The following is a 19,133-nucleotide window of genomic DNA, read 5'->3' as shown; positions in this document are numbered from 1 at the left end:
GAGAGAGAGAGAGAGAGAGAGAGAGAGAGAGAGAGAGAAAGGAGAGCGAGACAGAGAGACAGAGAGATAGAGAACATGAGGGGATAAACTCATTAAAGTCACAAATAGGAAGATCAATCAGTATGAAGTTCCAAAGTAACAATGAAATGAATAAACCATGATGGAATTGGGCTCATTTCCTCTGCTAGGCAACAGCCCCCCATTTCATCAAACATGTCTTCAAGTCCCAGCCTACGAGTGAATTCTGCTTTAGTTTCTTCCACTGCCCCACTTCTCTTTTACAGGAAAATTCCATTTTTTTTCTTCATATGCTATTTCCTGGGACCTTGGGCATCTGCAACTGTCCAGCGTTACCGAAGTAAGTGCTTTCATTCTTCTGGCAGGTATGGGAAATAGGGGATTAGGAAGGATGCAGAAAACATGTTGTTCAAGATATTACTTGTACCTTTCATCTAGTTGGGAGTGAGTGAAGAAGTATGGGGACGATGAAAATAATAGCTGACTTTACACAGTTCTTTAAGGTTTGCAAAGTCCTTTCCATTCATTATCTCACTTGATCCTATAAGCAAAATGGTGTGGTTTCTCTAATTCTCATTTTGCAGATGAGGAAACAGACTGAGAGAGCATAAATTACATGGGGAGCACAACTAGTGAGTGTCTGAGGCAGAATTCAAAGCCTGACTTTCCTAATACTGAGTCCAGGGCTCTAAACACTATATGAGCTTGCCTCTCATTTTAGGAATGAGAGAAAGCAGCTTCCTTCACAACTTTCCCTTGCTATCCTACTTTCAGGGTGAATGGGTGCCAGGTGGCTAATTCTCTTTTAGTCATGCTGAGTTTAGACCCGAAACCCTGACTGTAATAACATTTTGCCAAAAGGTAAAGCAGCTACTTGGATGGGCTCAGAGAGAGGCAATTGAAGAGAAAACTCATTCAGACCTGCTTTGGAGCAGCCCTGATCCCTTAGTGGGTGACACGTAGCTACTTGAAAACAGAAAAGGATTTGATGGAATGTGGTCTTCTGGGAGTCCAGGGCACTAGAAGCTAGTACATAGTTGAATGCCCAGTTCAGGAAAGTCCAAGAACCTTTCAGCAGTTGGGAAAAATGGGTTTCATTCCCCTACTTCCTACCTTCAGTAGCTTTTAACTTGGATACATGTTCTACTTTCACACCCCATTTAGGCAAATGTTTAACTTTTCTGTTCATCATTTTCAAGTAAGGCTGGTTTTCTTTCTTTCCTTTATCTTTCATATCTTATTATCACCTCTTCCCATATTAAAGAGAGAGCATTTCACTAGCAGACCCAGATGTTTTAATCCCCCAGCATCAATCCCTTAAAATATATGAATTCTCTAAATCAATAGAGGTGATAGAGTATACTTGATCCCTTCCTTAATGTCATTGTGGGAAAAGGAGATTCTAAAAGGTGAGTCTGCAAAGGACTTCACCATCCAGTAGCTACTTGAATTGGCCTTGGGCCACTTGGTGGTTTTCTCACATTTTCAAAAATTTTCTTGACTTAATGAATGGATTAAAAAAAAAATCTAAACCACCAGAAAGCTTCCAATCAGGACCCTGACACTACACCATTCAGTACATATTAGTGTAGCTGTGCTTCAAAATGAATGAATGAATGGATGAAAAAAAAAAACCCATTTATTAAGTCCTTTCTATATGCCAAGTACTGTGCTTAGCAAAATTATTTAAGAATCCCACTCCCTTTAATTCCCTCACCTCCTCTAGGGCAAGAGTAAATAGAGAATTTATAAATTAGAATCATTCCATTTTATATTGAAAGCAAATTATAATAATAGACATTTTAGTTAGAAGAAGTCAATCGGATCAACTTCATGTCCAGATTTCTGCTACAATATTCAATAATTATAAACCAACTTTCAGTTAAGGAATTTTATTGTAAATAATTCATTAGCTCTTACTCATGATGCAGACTAATTTGTAGATGATGAATTAGAGAAATCATCTTTTTTTTTCCTGCAGGGTTCCCCATCTCCTTGACTCCTAATCCTGAGAATGACCTTTGTCCACCAGTCAGGATTGGCCAGGATGATTTACCAGGTAAGTGGACATCAATTTTACTGGAAATATTGATACTGGCTTTCTAGAATTTATTCATTTACATGTCTGATTCATGAAAGTGATGGAACAGAATAAAAGGAATCTGACTAATCCTTTCTTTTTCTTTGTTTCTCTCTCTCTCTCTCTCTCTCTCTCTCTCTCTCTCTCTCTCTCTCTCTCTCTCTCTCTCTCTCTCTGTTCATACTTTCCTCTCTTTCCTTCCTTTCTACAGGATTTGACTTAATTTCTCAGTTCCAAGTAGATAAAGCAGCATCTAGAGGAGCTATCCAGAAGGTTACAGGCTCAACATCATTACAAGTGGCTTATAAATTGGGAAATAATGTAGACTTCAGGATCCCAACCAGGTGACATTCTTGTCTATTTTGTTTATGGTGTTTTGCTTTTCATCTATACCAAACCACATATTCTTAGGCGTCTTAGACAACTTCAAAAGTTGCCACTCATTATAATAGTCTGTATTTTTATATTCTACTACTGTGATTGAACACAGAAAGAGATCTATTTTTAATTTCTTTCCTTCTTTGGGCAATAAGTATGCTTATTTCTATGTAAAATCTATATATTCATTTATGTTATTATCCATCCATAAATCTATGGCTATGTTAATGTATGTGGTTCTTTTGGATTTGAATCTGTGTATGTATAGGTCTCTGTTTTCAGAATGTATATCACTACTTTCCTTTCCAGGAGGAAAAAAAAAACTCAGTGAGACTATTATAGAATCAGTACAGGAAGTCTGCTTATTCCCTTGAGCTCTGTTATTCTATAATTTTGTCTGGTTTTGACTGAAAGGACCCACTGTGCAGAATGCTGGAGATTAAGCATTCATTCAACTAAGCGCCACCGAGTGGATAGAAGGGGTTACAGAGGTGCTGTTCAAACAGTCTAGTGCTGAAACACAGCACTCTCCTTGTTCATTTACAAGTCCCTGTAACTATGAGCAAACAGAAGCAACTAGGACAACAGTAACAATAGCAGCAGTAATGAAAAATAATTCTTCAGAAGAATAAGGACCTCCTTACCTAGAATCAGGCCTTTTATTTTTTGAATTATTTGTAACAGATGTGCTCTTGTGTATCTGTAAGTTGTTGATAGCACTATTGTTATAAAATGAGTTTCCAATTGTTAGTGATTTGGGCTTGTTCTAAAATTACCTAACATTTGATGTATCATAGGTTTTGTCACGTTTTACCTGCAATCTATAATTTAGATTCATATGGTAGCTTAACATGCAAAGGACTTTGTTAGATATGATAGAAACTTTATAGCCAGCTGAAGAACACTATGGAAGCTCATTGAATGTAAATTGTAATAATTTTGAAAAAATTTGAATTTCTTGTATGGCTTGCTTTTTATCTTTATGTTTTTCAACCTATCAGTATATAGAAGAAAATTTTTTATGTCTGGAAAAATGGAAATTTAAAAGGCATGATGATAGATACATCAACAGAATTTTTTCCTTTGCTTCATTTTTATTCTCAAAGTAATTACTTTAGCCTAAAAAAACATTTTAAGACGTCTTCTGTCTTTTATTTCTTCCCAATGAAATAATTTGTGTTAAAACTACCACCAGTTATTAGTGGTGACTGATTTTTCAGCTTGGTGGTTAAAGAACATATAGCCCTAGTTACCAGTCTTTGTCAATCATATATTATTGCAAATGACCAGATTCATTGTTAAGCAGTTTTTATAGGCTGCCACTTATGTGCTAGATTTTCTTCCTCCAAACCCAACTACCTAAATACCCTCCCTCTATTACTAGCCTGTTAAAAAAATTCAGGGGTAGGGTGGATTGGGAATGGAGCAAATATGAAGATAAGATTAGGACAGAATTGTTGATAGAACACAAGAAAGGTAATAAGAAACAAATGTTCAGTGATATTTTCTGAATGGACAGAAGAAGGAAAAAGTTTCTAAAAACAATCTTTCTACTTATAACAATCTTTACTTAATCCTATCCCAGATCCATGGGGTAAGTGATCTTGGGGTTGGGTAGCACTCATATTCTATTCAATTTGCTTCCAAGGTTAAGTTGACATTTATAACTCTGGGAAGAGACAATTCTGGTCATACTGAGAATGTATAGTCTCTTCCAAAAGCAGCTTCTGTGCTGCAGATTATTAGGCTCATGGAACCATATTAACAATATGATATCTGATATTTTTATAGCACTTTATGATTTACAAAATGCTTCTTTCACAACAACCCTATGGCATAGTATTTTTTTTTAGTAGTTTGATAGATATTTTTTTTTAGTAGTTTGAATGTTTTGATCTTCATTTTACTTATGAGGAGACTCAAAGCCAGGGAAGTTAAGTGACTTTCTTACATTCACATAGCTAGGACGTGGCAGAGCCAGCTTGTAAAAAGAGATCTTTGGAATTCAAGTTCTCTGTTCAAAGAAAGAGACAGTAGAAGTCCCCTTGTGGGACTGCAGGACAGAAATTGTGGCCCAAGGATATAATGTGACTGTAATACTTTCTTCTTCTTTTCCCAGCTTTCAACTATGTACTTAGAAAAAAAAAATTTCTAAGTGGCTTATTCATCATTTTCTATCTATAATTTATTTTTAGTAAAGCATTTCAATCCTCTGACAATTACATTAATTTTTTTTATATGAACTAAACTTCTTTGCTAGCTAAGATAATTAATGGATGTGTCAAGGACCAAGGACTTTTCTTTTTGCTCAAATTCCAATGGTTCTCACTCTAAGTAATTTGGTACAGATGGTAACATAATAAAAAATCATTATGGAATGAAATGCTTTTAAATCTGAATGCTGCCAAATTTACTTATTTATCTGGACAGCATCTTTGCAATAATGCAATTTAAGAAGTTCCCCCAAGCCAGTGAAAATTGAATGCTATTAAATTTATTTAGGCATAATTTGGTGATGCTTATCTTTTTATATGATCTGTATGATTTAATATAGTCTTTCAGCAACATAAGTATTAAAATTTTTTTCCACTTTTTATATTAAAAGTAATGGAAAAAAATTAACTCTCGAGTCAGAGAGCCTAAGTTCAGTTTCTGCCTCTCATGCCTACTCCCATTGTGACTGTAGGAAAGTCACTTTAATCTACTTTCTTTATGATGTGAAAGGGTTGAACTAGATAATGTTGAAATACCCTTTCAGCTCCAAATATATGGTCCTGTGCATAAGTGTGGTACAGTGGAAATCATATTTACGCTTGAGAACCTGGGCTCAAATTCCTGAGGTCCCTTCCAGTTCTAAATCTAAGATCATATTTTTATTTTCTATGCCATATTTTTGTTATGTAAAAATTTGCCACTTACTTTCAAGCACATTGGTAAGCATTCATAGATATTTTAATAGATGCTTCTAGAATTGAAGTGGTCTGGACCAAGATATGTAGCATGATAGTATTAATGAAACATGAGTGGCAGAATGGATAGGAGTGCCCTAAGCAATGGAATAATAGGCCAGGATCCTTCTCCCCCTCCAAAAAAGATAAAAATAATGAAATATACACAAGAAGCTTAGATTTAATTTTATTTTCTTAAATGATGTTTGCTTTTAGACTTTCTCCTCTATTTTCTTTATTTTGCTATGTTAAATTATTGGAAAAGATGCTTACTTATGGTTATTTTTCTCCTTCCCAATTATTCAATAGCCAGAAATTTTTCAATGAGTTCAGGTTGAAACTATTCCTTAGCTGATCTCATCAGAGTCAGAGTCCTTGCAACACACTCAATCAGCCAAACAAGTTAACCAGATCTTTCATATTAATTATGGTGAAGTTGGAATATTAGGAAAGGTGATAGAGGTCATTGCTTGTGCTCCCACGTTGGCAGAGCCCTCATATTTAAACCCTAGTTATGGAGGAAGAGAGAGAGTGTCTACAAAGGGGAGGTAATAGCAGTGGGCCATACTGACTAATGCCCAGATACACTTTGTTTTTTATGTAATAGATATATTCCTGAAAAGTAATATTTTCCAACTGACCAATGTGACCAATTTGGAATGATTTTGAAAATCTTTTTTTTTATTCTCCATTTTCAGTTTTATATTTTATATTGGCTATATAGTCTCTTAGGAATTAGAGCAGGAAGGAACCTTAGGGATCATGTGGTAAAGCCAGAAGTAGTAAATGTTTAATTACCAGCTTTCCAGGAACAAACAATAAATTGACTTGATTTGTAGCCTTTGTAAATTTCCAACATGTAAATGCTCACATTAAAAATTTAACAGTTGGGGCTGCTAGGTGGTACAGTGAATAGAACACTGGCCCTGGAGTTAGGAGGACCTAAATTAAAATCTGGCCCAGAAACCAGCTGTGTGACCTTGGGCAAGTCCCTTAACCCCAATTGCCTTGCTTTCCCCACTTCAAAAAGCAAAAAAAAAAAAAACCAATTAACATTTGGCTCTCAGGTTTAAGGTGGCTCTAACACATCTCTAAAAGTTTCTTCATTTTATAGATGAAACTGAGGTTCATTAATATGAGAGAAAGAGACTTGCCTCCCAAGATGATATAGATGATACATCATACCCCTCCTCTGAGTCAGTCAGTCAATCAATAGATGAGCATTTATTAAGTGACTACTATATGCTAGGCAGCTAGGTAGTACAGTAGATAGAATGTTGGGCCTGGACTAGGAAGACCTAATTTCAAATCCAGCTTCAGACACTTACTAACTTTGTAACCCCGAGCAAGTCACTTAATTCTGCTGGCCTCAGTTTCCTCAACTGTAAAATGAACTGCAAAAGGAAATGGCAAACCACTCCAGTATCCTTGCCAAGAAAACCAAAAATTGGGTTACAAAGAATGGGGCATGACTGAACAACAACATGTCAGGTATTATGCTAAGTGCTGAGAAATAAAGGTCAAGTAAAGAGAAAGATACTCTCTGCCATCCAAGAGCTACCTTTCTAATAGGGGAAGATAACACATAAAAAAGGAAGCCTAAAGGAAGGGGAAGGGAATGAAAGTGTCCAGCACAGGGTGCATGATGCAGGAGTCCAGATAGTAACTCAGTGGGAAATGAGACAACTGAATTGAGTGCCCTTCTTACATGGAGGTTCTGGGAGAGGCACTCTTGCCATTATATCACTCTGAGTGTATGTGTGTGTGTGTGTGTGTGTGTGTGTGAAGTAGCTAGGTACCCTTCCACATGGCTCATCCTAAATAATTTTTGTCCTTACTTCCAGGACTATTCCTAGGTTGAGAACTTTTTTTTTTTTTTTTTTGCTTTTTGGAGGGCAATTGGGTTAAGTGACTTGCCCAAGGTCACACAGCTAGTTTTGTGTTAAGTGTCCGAGGCTGGATTTGAACTCAGGTCCTCTTGACTCCAGGGCCTGTGCTCTATTCACTGTGCCATGTAGCTGCCCCGAGAACTTCTTTTACTAGAAGCCTGTCATCTTCCATAGTAGCCTTAGAGGCTTTCTTGGAACATTGACCACTAATGCAATATTGCTTAAAAGGAAGAAAAAGAAGACAAATTTATCAACCTAATTTTCCCAACTAATTGCCATAGCAACATCTCCATTAATATCATTCATATTTGAATGGTAAGGAAACAGATTCTTTTAGCAAAATGTACAAAGGCACAAGATTTAGGTTTGGGACTACTTATCTTACTTATAATCCTATTTATAATCTAAAGGTAAGTAGGTAATTTAAGGTAATTTAAATTTAAGTGGGAAAGTGCTGGACCTCAAGTAAGGAAGTTTTTGTTGCTGTTTAGATGTTTTAGTTTTGTCCAACTCTTCATGACGCTATTTGAACTTTTCTTTGAAAAGACACTAGAGTGGTTTGCCACTCTCCAGCTCATTTTATAGATGAGGAAACCGAGGCAAACAAGGTTAAGTGACTTGCCCAGGGTCACCCAGCTAGAAAGTGTCTAAGGCCAGATTTTAATTCAGGAAGGGGAGTCTTCCTGACTCCAGGACTCTATCTACTGTGCCATCTAGCTGCTCTGGAGTAAGGAACACCTGAACTCAATCCTTCCTCAGACACTTACTAGCTGAGTGACACTGGGCAAGTCACTCAACAACTGTATGTCTTAGTTTCCTCATCTGTAAAGTGGTGATACCTCCCATGGTTGTTGGGGGGATAAAATGAAGTAATATTTATAAAGCATGTTTCAAACCTTTAAGTACCACATAAATGAGGGGGGGGACTATTATTACTAAACTTTATGATTTTCTGAAACAATAAACTATACAATATGTCTCAATATCAATTGGTAGATATTTTAATTAAAACAAACAAAAAGAGAAAACATCCAGAGTAAAAAATTCTGGGATAAAGGTTTTATTCTTCTTTGGCTTCAAAATGTGTTTTGAAAATGTACAGGATAAATGATGTGAAACAGAGAGTAAGAGCTCAGTGAATGATTAAGTGGAATTGAAAAGTATGCTGCAATAAGAAGAATAATAGTAGTAAACATCAGTAATTAGTTCCTAAGTATATGGATAAAAAGCTGAATACAACACTAGAAACATGAATCTACAAATATTATAGAAAATAATTGCTACAAGAGGAACCGGGATAGAAGTACAATAGTCCAACAATAATCCCAGAAGGTCAAGTGTTCTGTTATTTGCTAAATCCTACAAAACATCAGAGGACTTACTGGAGATTGTTGTCCTACTTAGCTGAACCATTATGAAAACAAAGGTATGAAAAAATAAATCAGTCATTCTGGCAAGGTAGCTAAAACTTCTCTATCCTTTTGCTTTGAATTCTCTTGATAAGGGTTCAAATTTTGCTTCTGACAACTATTTTTGTGACCATGGACAAATCATTGCAAGTCCCTAGGGCATCAGTTTCCTTATCTGTAAAATGAGGGGTTAGACTAGATGGTCTCTGAGATCTTTTTCAACCCTAGAGCTGTGCTTTCTACATTAGCCTCTACCCTCCACTTTGTTATATGTTCCTTTAGAATTATTTTTTTTTTACCTGATTTGTCAGTGAACTGATAGGAAGGGAGAAGGCTTGCCTTGACATTCTGGTCCCCGGTGGTACATGCATGTAAACCAGGTGACAAGGAGTACAAGTAAGAAATCATCATAGTGTGGTGAAATGAGCCTTTTAATATGGAGATTCAAATTATAAGCTAATTTTTCCTATGACCTTGGGTGAATCACTTTACAACACTTGGTTTCAGTTTCCACACTTGTAAAACAGGGTTTGACTATTTCTTCTAAGATCTCTTCCTACATCCTATGTTTAAAAAATTCCAGAAGAAGGCTGGGTCATTTTGGCAACTTAAGTGATTAAGGTGGACAGTCTATGAAAGTAGGAAATTGAAAAGAATTCATAAAGGTTTCTAGAACAGAAGTTATTTCCACAATAGATGATTGTAATGTACTGAGTTAATAAGGCCCGATTCGTTATAAGTTGTTACTATATTTCTTTGAGTAATTGAAATATTATTACAATGAATCAAATGTTTATTTTTTCACATAATTCCCTCCTCTTTGTCCCTGATACTTTTACTTGAAAAATGGATCATTAGAGATGAGGCAGGGCAAGCAGAGATCATTTGAGTCTCTGAACTCTGGACCACATTCAAATCATCAAGGATCACTGATCTTTGAGATTTGCTTAAAGGGCAATATCTCATCCCTGAATTATACAGTGGACAATAAATAACAGACTTAATTGTAATTAAATTCTCCTAATAGTTCTTGTTCCTTAGTCTTTCTTTGATGCTTAGAGAAAAAAAGACAGTCGCTTAGAAGAGTGATAGCAATTCCATTTTATAAAATCACAGAGTACCCAAGCCAAATCAAAACAAGAATTATCCTTCTCCACCACATACCTGTGGAAGTGATTCCGTCTTTGAAAACTTCAAATAAGGGGCAATTGACTACCTCCAGAAGCAGCCCATTTCATTTTTGGCTTTTCACTGCTGACAGATTAGTAAGAAATTTAGAATTTCCTTTCTTTTTAAGTTCAAGTTTGAGGATTTAAGCAGCTTTGATTTAGTGGAAGAATCATCAGGAAGTTGCCCCGGGTCACTATGTGTTTTCACTTAGGATTAAGGGTGTGGTATGGGATGCTTTTCCACTGAGGAAGCTGGAGAAAGTAAGTGTATGGGTAGTAATGAGGACAGATAAAGAAGGAGAAAATGAGATGCAATTGGGGGGAGAAAGAGTGTGAATGCTGATTCACACTTGCCTCTCACACTCACTACTTGTATGAATAGGCCATTTACTACTTGGATCCCTCCTTTGTCTCAGATGATAGTAATTTATTTAACCCTTTGTCTGCTCTGACAAGGACAAAGCTCAATCCTAAGAGTGAACTGGAAGCAGTACTTTTGCAGAGTAGAAACAAAGTAGGATTTGCAAGGGATAAATGTTTTATTAAATTTTCTGCAAATGTTTAAGAAAATTGGGGACATGGTGATATAAAGATTATGTACTGTTATCTCTCCCACATTGGGACTTTCCCCATCATGGTTTCCATATATTGTGTGTGGGGATAAGAAATAAAATGTAAATTTTTGGGGATATTTGTGGAAGCAGCAGGACAACATGTGAATGCCAATAGATGACACAGAAAAGGTTTAGAAACTCAGAAACACATAAAATATATGTATAGTGTTGTATGTCAACATATTTTATATTTTGATAACACAATAATTCAGACTTCTTCTCTGGTATGACAGGAGGGCTAAAAAAATTTCATGCTGATTTTCTAGATTGTAGGGGCACTGCACCCCCAACCCCCATGATATGGAAGGGATAACTATATATATATATATATACACACACACACACACACACACATACATATAACACATGCACACACACATATATATCTTCAAGTCAATCTGAAAATAATGCACACTTTGAAATCATTAGTACTTTGAAATTCTTTAACACATATTCATCTAATTAAAATTTTGGTAGTTTTTCCTAATGGATCATCTTCCTAAACTAGTGGAAATGATTTGAATGCTTAATTTTCTCTCACTAGCTAGGCCCAGTTGCTGAGAACTTTGTAGAAGTATATAGTCTGCTAGAGAGTTAAAGAGACTGAATAACAGTAATACTTTGGCTAGGATAAATAGTGACATTCTTGGGATTTTTGAGGTTGGGAACACCTAGCCATCCTTGGGTAGAGGAGTGGTGGCTTTTATATGTTCTGAGTATTAAAATAGAAGCTTGCTTGAGTCTCTGGAAAGTCCTTTATTGAAGGTTATGAAAGGCCAAATAGTGAAGGGTAAAATTCTCAAACTATAGTCTTTCTGTAAGCCTGGAACCTGGGAACTACTGAAAACCTAAAAAGGACTTAAAGAACTCAAAATAAAGTTCATGTTTACTTTTTTTGGTTCCACCCAGACATCTGTATCCCAATGGACTACCTGAAGAATACTCCTTTCTAACAACTTTTCGGATGACTGGAAGCACTCTGAAAAAGAACTGGAGCATCTGGCAGATACAGGATTCCTTGGGGAAAGAGCAAGTTGGCATGAAGATTAATGGACAAACTCAATCCCTTGCATTTTCCTATAAAGGCATAGATGGTAGCCTCCAAACTGCAGCCTTTTCAAATACTCCTACTTTGTTCGATTCCCAATGGCATAAAGTTATGATTGGTGTGGAAAGGAGAAGTGTCACCCTCTTTATTGACTGCAAAAGGATTGAATCCTTACCCATAAAACCAAGGGGCAAGATTGATGTGGATGGTTTTGCTGTTCTAGGAAAACTTATAGATAATCCTCAGGTTTCTGTTCCGGTGAGTACAAAAATCATGTATTTGAGAATTAAAAAAAAAAAACTAGTTTGACAAAAATACTCTCCAAATATCTTTGGCAAATATGCATTTTTTGTATATGTGTGGCTGTTGTCTGTTGCCTTAGTTAATTAACTTTTTTTCTTTAAAGTTTCCAAAGCACAGCATATTTACTCATCATTCATTCATTCATTCATTCAGCAGGAAAGCAGCATGGTATGGTAAAAAAAGCACTGGAAGTTAGGAAAGATGGGATCACTTTTATCATGTACTTCTAACAACTTTGGTAATATTCTGAATAAATCTCTAGGATTTGATTTACTTATCTGTAAAATGGATGAATGAAATGAATGAAAAGCATTATCAAGCTCTAGCTATACAGTCAAGCATGGGGCTAAACTTCACTGATATGAATACAACAAGGAAATAGTCTTTGCCCTCAAGGAGTTTATATTCTAGTAGAATAGATAATAGACAACACATAAAAGGAAGCTGTGACCCTGGGAAGGAGTTTTAGTCTTGGATGGTAAGTCAAACAATAGAGCTGACCATTAAAAAAGCCTTTCCAAAGCCAATGGTAGTGATGATTTGATTGTAGTTGTCTTGGGAAAAGGTAGAAAGATGGGGGAGATGGCAGGTAGAAAATGTCAGAGTGAAAATGTATATGCAAAATCCCTGATGTTCAGAGTTATGGGGCTTTAGCTCCTCCCAAAAGGCTCAGTTGGATGATCTCTAAGGTTTCTTCTAGTTCTAATGTCCTCTGATTTTTATAACAGTTTATTGAATGCCTACCCTAGACGTGACAATATGGTGTGGACCATCAACCTCCAGCTCTAATTCTTCTTTTTCTATGAAGTCTTCTCTAACTTCTCCTGCTGCCCTCACTGAATGCCAGCTTATCTAAACTCCAGCAACATTTTATAGTTTGTACCCCTAAAATGTAGGGCAGCTAGGTGGTGCAGTAGATAGAATGCCATGCCTGGAGTCAGGAAGACCTGAGCTCAAATCCAAAAGAAAGTGAAGAAATAGAGCCTGGTCAAGAGAAGTTTAAATCTAGTTGGGGAAATACTGTATACATCCTTTTATTTTAATCAAAGAAAAACTTTTGCCAATGGATATTTATTGAGCAGGTATAGAAAAAGTAAAGTGCAGCATTCAAAACTAGAGACACACTGATCACCACCCTGACACCATGATCCCTTGGATGAGTGGGCTCAAGTTTCAAGTCATTGTCAGGAAATATTCTTCCAAGTAAGTTAATTTCTGGGTGTGGCATACCAGAACTTCTGGATGAGTTGTTCCCCGACTTGTGGGATATAGTATCTTGTCTGCTGAGTCTATTCACTGCTAGGCTAAGTCAACCAAGTCTTGAATAGGACAAATACAGGGTTTTATAAAAAGAATCCCTTGGCCATATGGGAAAGGTTGAGGAAGGCAGTAATTAAAGATGATATCATAGAATCACATGATTTCAGGCTAGGCAGGAAAGATATAATACTTAAGATTTTGAAAAATTAGGTCTTGCACAAAACAGGCAAATCATTAGTTTGTTTATCCATAAAATGAGGGAGATAGACTAGGGCAGGGGTGGAGAATGTACTGCCTCAAGGCCACATGTGGCCTCTTAGGTCCTCAAGTATGGCCCTTTGACTGAATCCAAACTTCACAGAACAAATCCCCTAATAAAAAGATTTGTTCTGTAAAACTTGGACCCAGTAAAAAGACTGCACTCAAGGACCTAGAAGGCCACATGTGGCCTCAAGGCTACAGATACCCCATCCCTGGACTAGAGGATCTTTAATGTCCTTTCCAACACTAAATCTATGATCCTAGGATACTAAGGTGACAAAGGGATTTTTAAAAATGATATTCAACTTAAGAGATTTGTGGTCATAACAGTAAAATAATAATAATTACTAAATAGCTTCTACCCAAATGACCATGTAATACTGCTATTTTAATCCCCAATGAACTTAGACTGAAAAGCACCAATCTTTTAAGAAGATATTTCAGAATTCTTTTTAATAACAGGAATTTTTTTTAAAGTTAGGATGAATTAATGATTGGGTCATTAATATAAATCTGCATTTGAACTATAAATTTGAATGCCAAAACACAAAACTCACATTCCTGGACTTGGTGTGATACAGGATTCTGAAATGTCTTCTCTGAACCTCTATAAAGAAAATAAGTTATCAGGAGCTGCAGTAATAGAACTCTTCAAATACCTTGTTTCCCAAGAAGAATTATGATGAGTGTGAAGGATAGTGTGAAATATCTATGTTCTGTGATGGACAGGAAGCAATTTGTAGCTGCCACATTTCTGCTCTGACTTGTAGACACTTGAGAAAGCATTTCCTCAACTAATGAATTATTACACCTCAAATAGAGAGGTTAGAAATCTGATGGCAGCCAGCCCTATGGCACCTTGCTGTTTCTGTTGGCAAGATTCCCCTGCCACAGGCTTTCTAGACTAGCTATTGCACAGCAGAGTCAAATGCACACTCTTATAGTTATAAAGTTCAGTCAGGACCAGCATACAAGACAGTATGTGATCTTTTGAGCCTGATAGATTTCAGTCAGTCAGTCAAGAAGTATTTAATGATAAACTACTATGTGCTCAGTAAGTATTAGTTACTGTAAGGAGACACAATAAGTCAAAAGACACAGTCCATGCTCTCTGGAACATAGCACAGTACCTGGTACATAGTAGATGCTTAATAAATGTTTATTGAATGAATGAATGAAAAAATTTCCAAGGTAGTTGGAGAGATAAGACCAATGTATATGATATAATTAGGGAGATTATATAATATAATTATATATATATATAATTATCTTATATATCTTAATATAATTATATTATATTTAATTATATATAATATATATCTAATTATCTTAATATAATTAAGACATTATTTATTCAAAAATTAAGTTATTAATGTAATATCATTATGGAACGAGATAGGCCAATTGGAGGGCAGTTGCAATGTTTGGACAATGAGATAATGGGATGCCTGGATTACTATGGTGATAGTGAAGATGCAAAGGAAGGGTCATATATTAGAGACTTCTTGGAGAAAATAGCAATGGAACATGGAAATTGACTGGATGTGGGAAATCAGTTAGATGGAAAAGTCGTTAATGACTCAAAGTTTTTATGTTTTGGCATCTGAAACAATGGTGGTGCCGTCGAAGAAACAAGAAAGTTAGAAAGAAGAACTGGTTTTTATGGGGAAATGATATGCAAGGTTTTAAAGACATTGATTTTGAGGTAACGTTGACATTATTGAAAGAACATTATATATGTAATATATATGTATATATATCACATGATATGTATTATAAATAATGCATGCTAAATGCAATGAACTTTGCTTGATGCTATGGGAGAGATAAAGATGAATAAGAACCTCTATTCTCAAGAATTTTATAATCTCTTAGGGATGGTAAAATATGTCCACTAAGAAGTTGTTAATTATATAACAGAAGTAGAAACAAAGTACTATATGATCAAATGAGATAGAGTGACACCAGTTGACTGGAAGAAATGAAAAGGGAACAAAGCATTTGGATTGGACCTTGAAGAATGGAGTGGATTTCAATGAGTAGAGACAGGGCAGGAGGTTGGATTATACTCTATAGTTTTGTTCTTGTGTCTGAGTTGTTTCAGTTGTGTCTGACTCTTCATGACTTCCTTTGGGATTTTCTTGGCAAAGGCAAGAAAGGAAGAGAAAATCTGGAGAATCTGGAGTGGAACCTAAGGAGGAATGAAGACATGGCTGGCTTGGCTATTTTCCTTTTTAATTCAAAATTCAAGGAGGAACTAGCCCAGGGGTGGGGAACCTGCAGTTTCAAGGCTGCATGTGGCCCTCGAGGTCCTTGGGTGCGGCCTTTTTCCAAGTTTTACAGAACAAATCCTTTATTAAAGATATTTGTTCTATGAAGTTTGGATTCAGTCAAAGGACCACACCTGAGGACCTAGAGGGCCACAGGTGACCTCCAAGCTGCAGATTCCCCACTCAGAACTAGTCAACCACAGGAAAAGGCCACGGGCATGGATTGAACTTTTAGTGTTAGAAGTCCAGAGCTGGAGTGAACCCAGGGTGAGGAAGTTTCTGTGGCTTGGTGGCATGGTAAAGAAAGACCAGAAAGTTAGGAGTTGTTTTTGGCGATAGATAATATAGATAATAATAATAATAAATTAATTTCATAAGGAGATGGATTTATAATTTTGAAACTAATTGGGGAAAATAGACCTTTTTCTAAATCAAATATCTGTAAGAAAGCATCTTCCTCCCCATACACAGACAGGTAGATATGTATCTAAAATCATGTATATACAAATTTGCATTTTAACATATATCAAAATATTAATCATATTAATTATGTTCTAGTGATGTTTTCCTACCGATTTCCTAAAAGTAAACATACTTTCAAGAGAAAGGTAATGTGTTTGTTTTACTAATTTTGATGTGGATTGTGCTGTTGGGAATCTAGACATGTAGATACATGATTTAATTTTAAATTAAGTGAACTGATGTGATACAAATATAAAAATGTTTTTGTCTAGTTATTGCCTTTGTCTATGTGACAACCACATGCTGGTCCAATATTTAACTAGCATAATTGATAGTAATAAAATAAGACCAGGAGAACAATACTTTCTGACATTTTGATTCTACTATTCAACCAGAAAATGTTGACATAATTAAGAAGTAACTATTAAATCTGCTTTGCTCATGGGTTCTGACAAAATAGGTTCTCCAAAATTATTCACTAGGCAATTATCTTTTTTGATGGAGCAGTGTGGTATGTAGTGGCTAGGCTAGAGCAGTGATTTTGGAGTCAGAGGACCAGGGTGGAAACCTTGTTTCTGTCACCTCTAATAATGATATTTTTGTGATTTTAGGTACATCTCTTCTCTCTGGTTCTCAGTTTCTCCTTCTCCTTCTCCTCTTCCTCCTTCTTCTCCTCTTCCTCCTCCTCTTACTCCTCCTTCTATTCTTTCTTCTTTTTCTTCTCCTTCTCTTCCTCCTCCCCAGAAAAAGGGAATTGGACCTCTAAAGTCTCAGTCAGCTCTAAGCCTCTAATCCTATGAATCTTTCTGGGCCTCAGTTTCCTCATCTGCGAAACTGAGAGGACAGATTAGCTGTCTACTAAGGTCTCTTCTAGCCCTTGGGCAGGTCTCACTCTTCTGTGGGTCCTACTTTCCATATCAGTAAAATGAAGAGAATAATACCTAAGCAACATACCTATATTATCTTACAGGATTATTGTGAGGATCAAATGTGACCATGCATGTGAAGATGCTTTGTGTTTATAAATCATTTTGCAAGAATTAATATAATTATGTACTTTGGAAATTAAGATTTGGGGGCAGTTCTTCAATTCAGCTGAAGTTTAAAGTGATTAGTTATTATTATTATTTTTTTAAATGACTGCTTGTTAGTTTGTACTTATTTCAAGGTTAAATGACATCTTTGGTACCTTTCTTATGAATGGAGAGAAGGTTAATGCTCACTGATTTCCAAACATTCTGAGATCCATATGAGGTATGAGTCATAATTTCTAATCCATTCATTTTCATACATGGAGACAATAAATATTCACTATTTCTAGGTTAGAAAATTTAAATTAAAATGGAGAGCAACATTAGAATAAGAATAACATCTTTTTAATTTGCCGCATGAAATTCACTTCTTTCTAATCTCTGGCACATGACAGTAATTCAATATATTCTGAAAAGGGTACAACTTTGTGCTTTTTCTTCAGTAACATAAATCAAAAGCAAAGCTTCAGTTCCAAAGGTGTCTTCAGCTGTCAAAAGCAAGCCCTGGAAACAGCATCATAAAAAATGCAATAGAAAATAACACTTGATGGACTCCTAATGCTAAAAGACTCATTTATATTGTCCTAGTCCGTGATTTTCCCTTGCCTATCTTTTGTCCTTTCCCCTTTTCTTAAATTGGAAAAGGAAACCAATTTCAAGAGGTTTTTCTAAGCCTTTCAATATAGTTGCTCATGTGGTATATAGCCCCAGTACTTCCTCATCATTCATGGTTATTTAGTGGCCTCAGAACACTTTATATTTTCTTCCAATGTGTTGCTGTAATACATTGCTTACTTTGATTTTAAAGAAATAAGTCCCATATTTCCTATTCTCCTTTGTGCACATATTTTATGATCACACCATTTATCCTGCTGAAAAAAAAAACAACTTGAATTCTTGGCAGCATCTCATAAAAACTTGTTATTTTACAACAGGTTCTTTATTGTGAATTGTCACTCTGATTGCTGAGGAAAGTTATTGGGTACAACTCTATTAGAAAACAAAGTTCTCCTCTCTTCCTTTTCAAGGATCTATGCTGAGGATTTGTTGCATGTTTGATGGAGGATAAAAGTTGCCTGAGAACATATGACTCAGACTATTATTTTATTCCCCTGAGTATGATCTAAACAAACCTGACTGGGTAGACAGATATGTTGTTGTTCATTCATGTCATGTGTGTCCAACTTTTTATGACCCTACTTGGAGTTTTCTTGGCAAAGATACTGGAGTGATTTGTCATTTCCTTCTCCAGCTCATTTTACAAAGTAAGAAACTGAGGCAAACAGGATTCAGTGACTTGCCCAGGGTCATACAGCTGGTGTCTAAAGCCAGATTTGAGCTCACAAAGATGAGTCTTCCTGACTGTTGATGTTGCTCTAACCACTGTGTCACCAATGGTCCAGAGACAGATAATATTTTTTAAAGCATATTACCAATATAGGGCTCTTCAGTTATGTTTATTAGACTTATCTGCAAAAGTACATGGTTGTTTCAGGCTTTATTTTACCATATAGCAAGGGATGGATACATTGTTGGAAGGAGAAATAGCTACCTTTTAAAATTTTATTTTGATTTTATCTTGGTCTGGACCTATAATTTCATTAGTATAGATGACTCCCTAGTGTGGAAACTCCCTCCACTGATATAGATTAGCAACCTCCCTGTTGTAATTATAGTCTTGGAAAGTTGCCTCCAGTTGCCACTAGAAGGCTACTAATGCCATGTGTCAGAAGCAGAAGTCAATTCAGGTCTTCCTGATTCTAAGAATGACAGTCTTTTTTTGTTTTATTTTGTTTTTGCTTTTTGGAAGGCAATTGGGAATTAAGTGACTTGCCCAAGGTCACATGGCTAGTTTTTTTGTGTTAAATGTCTGAGGCTGGATTTGAACTCAGGTCCTTCTGATTCCAGGGCTGGTTGTCTATTCACTGCACCACCTAGCTGCCCCGAATGACAGTCTTCTATCCCCAAATAAATCAGTATCTGATATTGGTAC

The 19,133-nt window shown here is 36.1% G+C and overlaps 1 protein-coding gene across 1 annotated transcript in view; it reads left to right on the top strand.

The window, feature by feature from the left end:
* The first annotated feature begins 213 nt into the window (after positions 1 to 213).
* Positions 214 to 19,133, top strand: part of COL9A1 (collagen type IX alpha 1 chain) — a 124,814-nt gene continuing 105,894 nt past the window's right edge. The window contains exons 1-4 of the mRNA XM_069070718.1: positions 214 to 358; positions 2,000 to 2,077; positions 2,310 to 2,442; positions 11,415 to 11,811. Coding sequence (XP_068926819.1) covers positions 214 to 358; positions 2,000 to 2,077; positions 2,310 to 2,442; positions 11,415 to 11,811 — 753 coding nt within the window. The remainder of the gene's footprint in view (positions 359 to 1,999; positions 2,078 to 2,309; positions 2,443 to 11,414; positions 11,812 to 19,133) is intronic.

This window comes from Petaurus breviceps, unplaced genomic scaffold (genome assembly GCF_028583685.1).
Source record: "Petaurus breviceps papuanus isolate PSGF00001 unplaced genomic scaffold, PetGlider_PUasm1.0 90822, whole genome shotgun sequence".
Taxonomy (NCBI): Eukaryota; Metazoa; Chordata; class Mammalia; order Diprotodontia; family Petauridae; genus Petaurus; species Petaurus breviceps.
The sequence above is the reverse complement of the archived record's forward strand: the minus strand, read 5'-3'. Positions and strand labels throughout refer to the sequence as shown.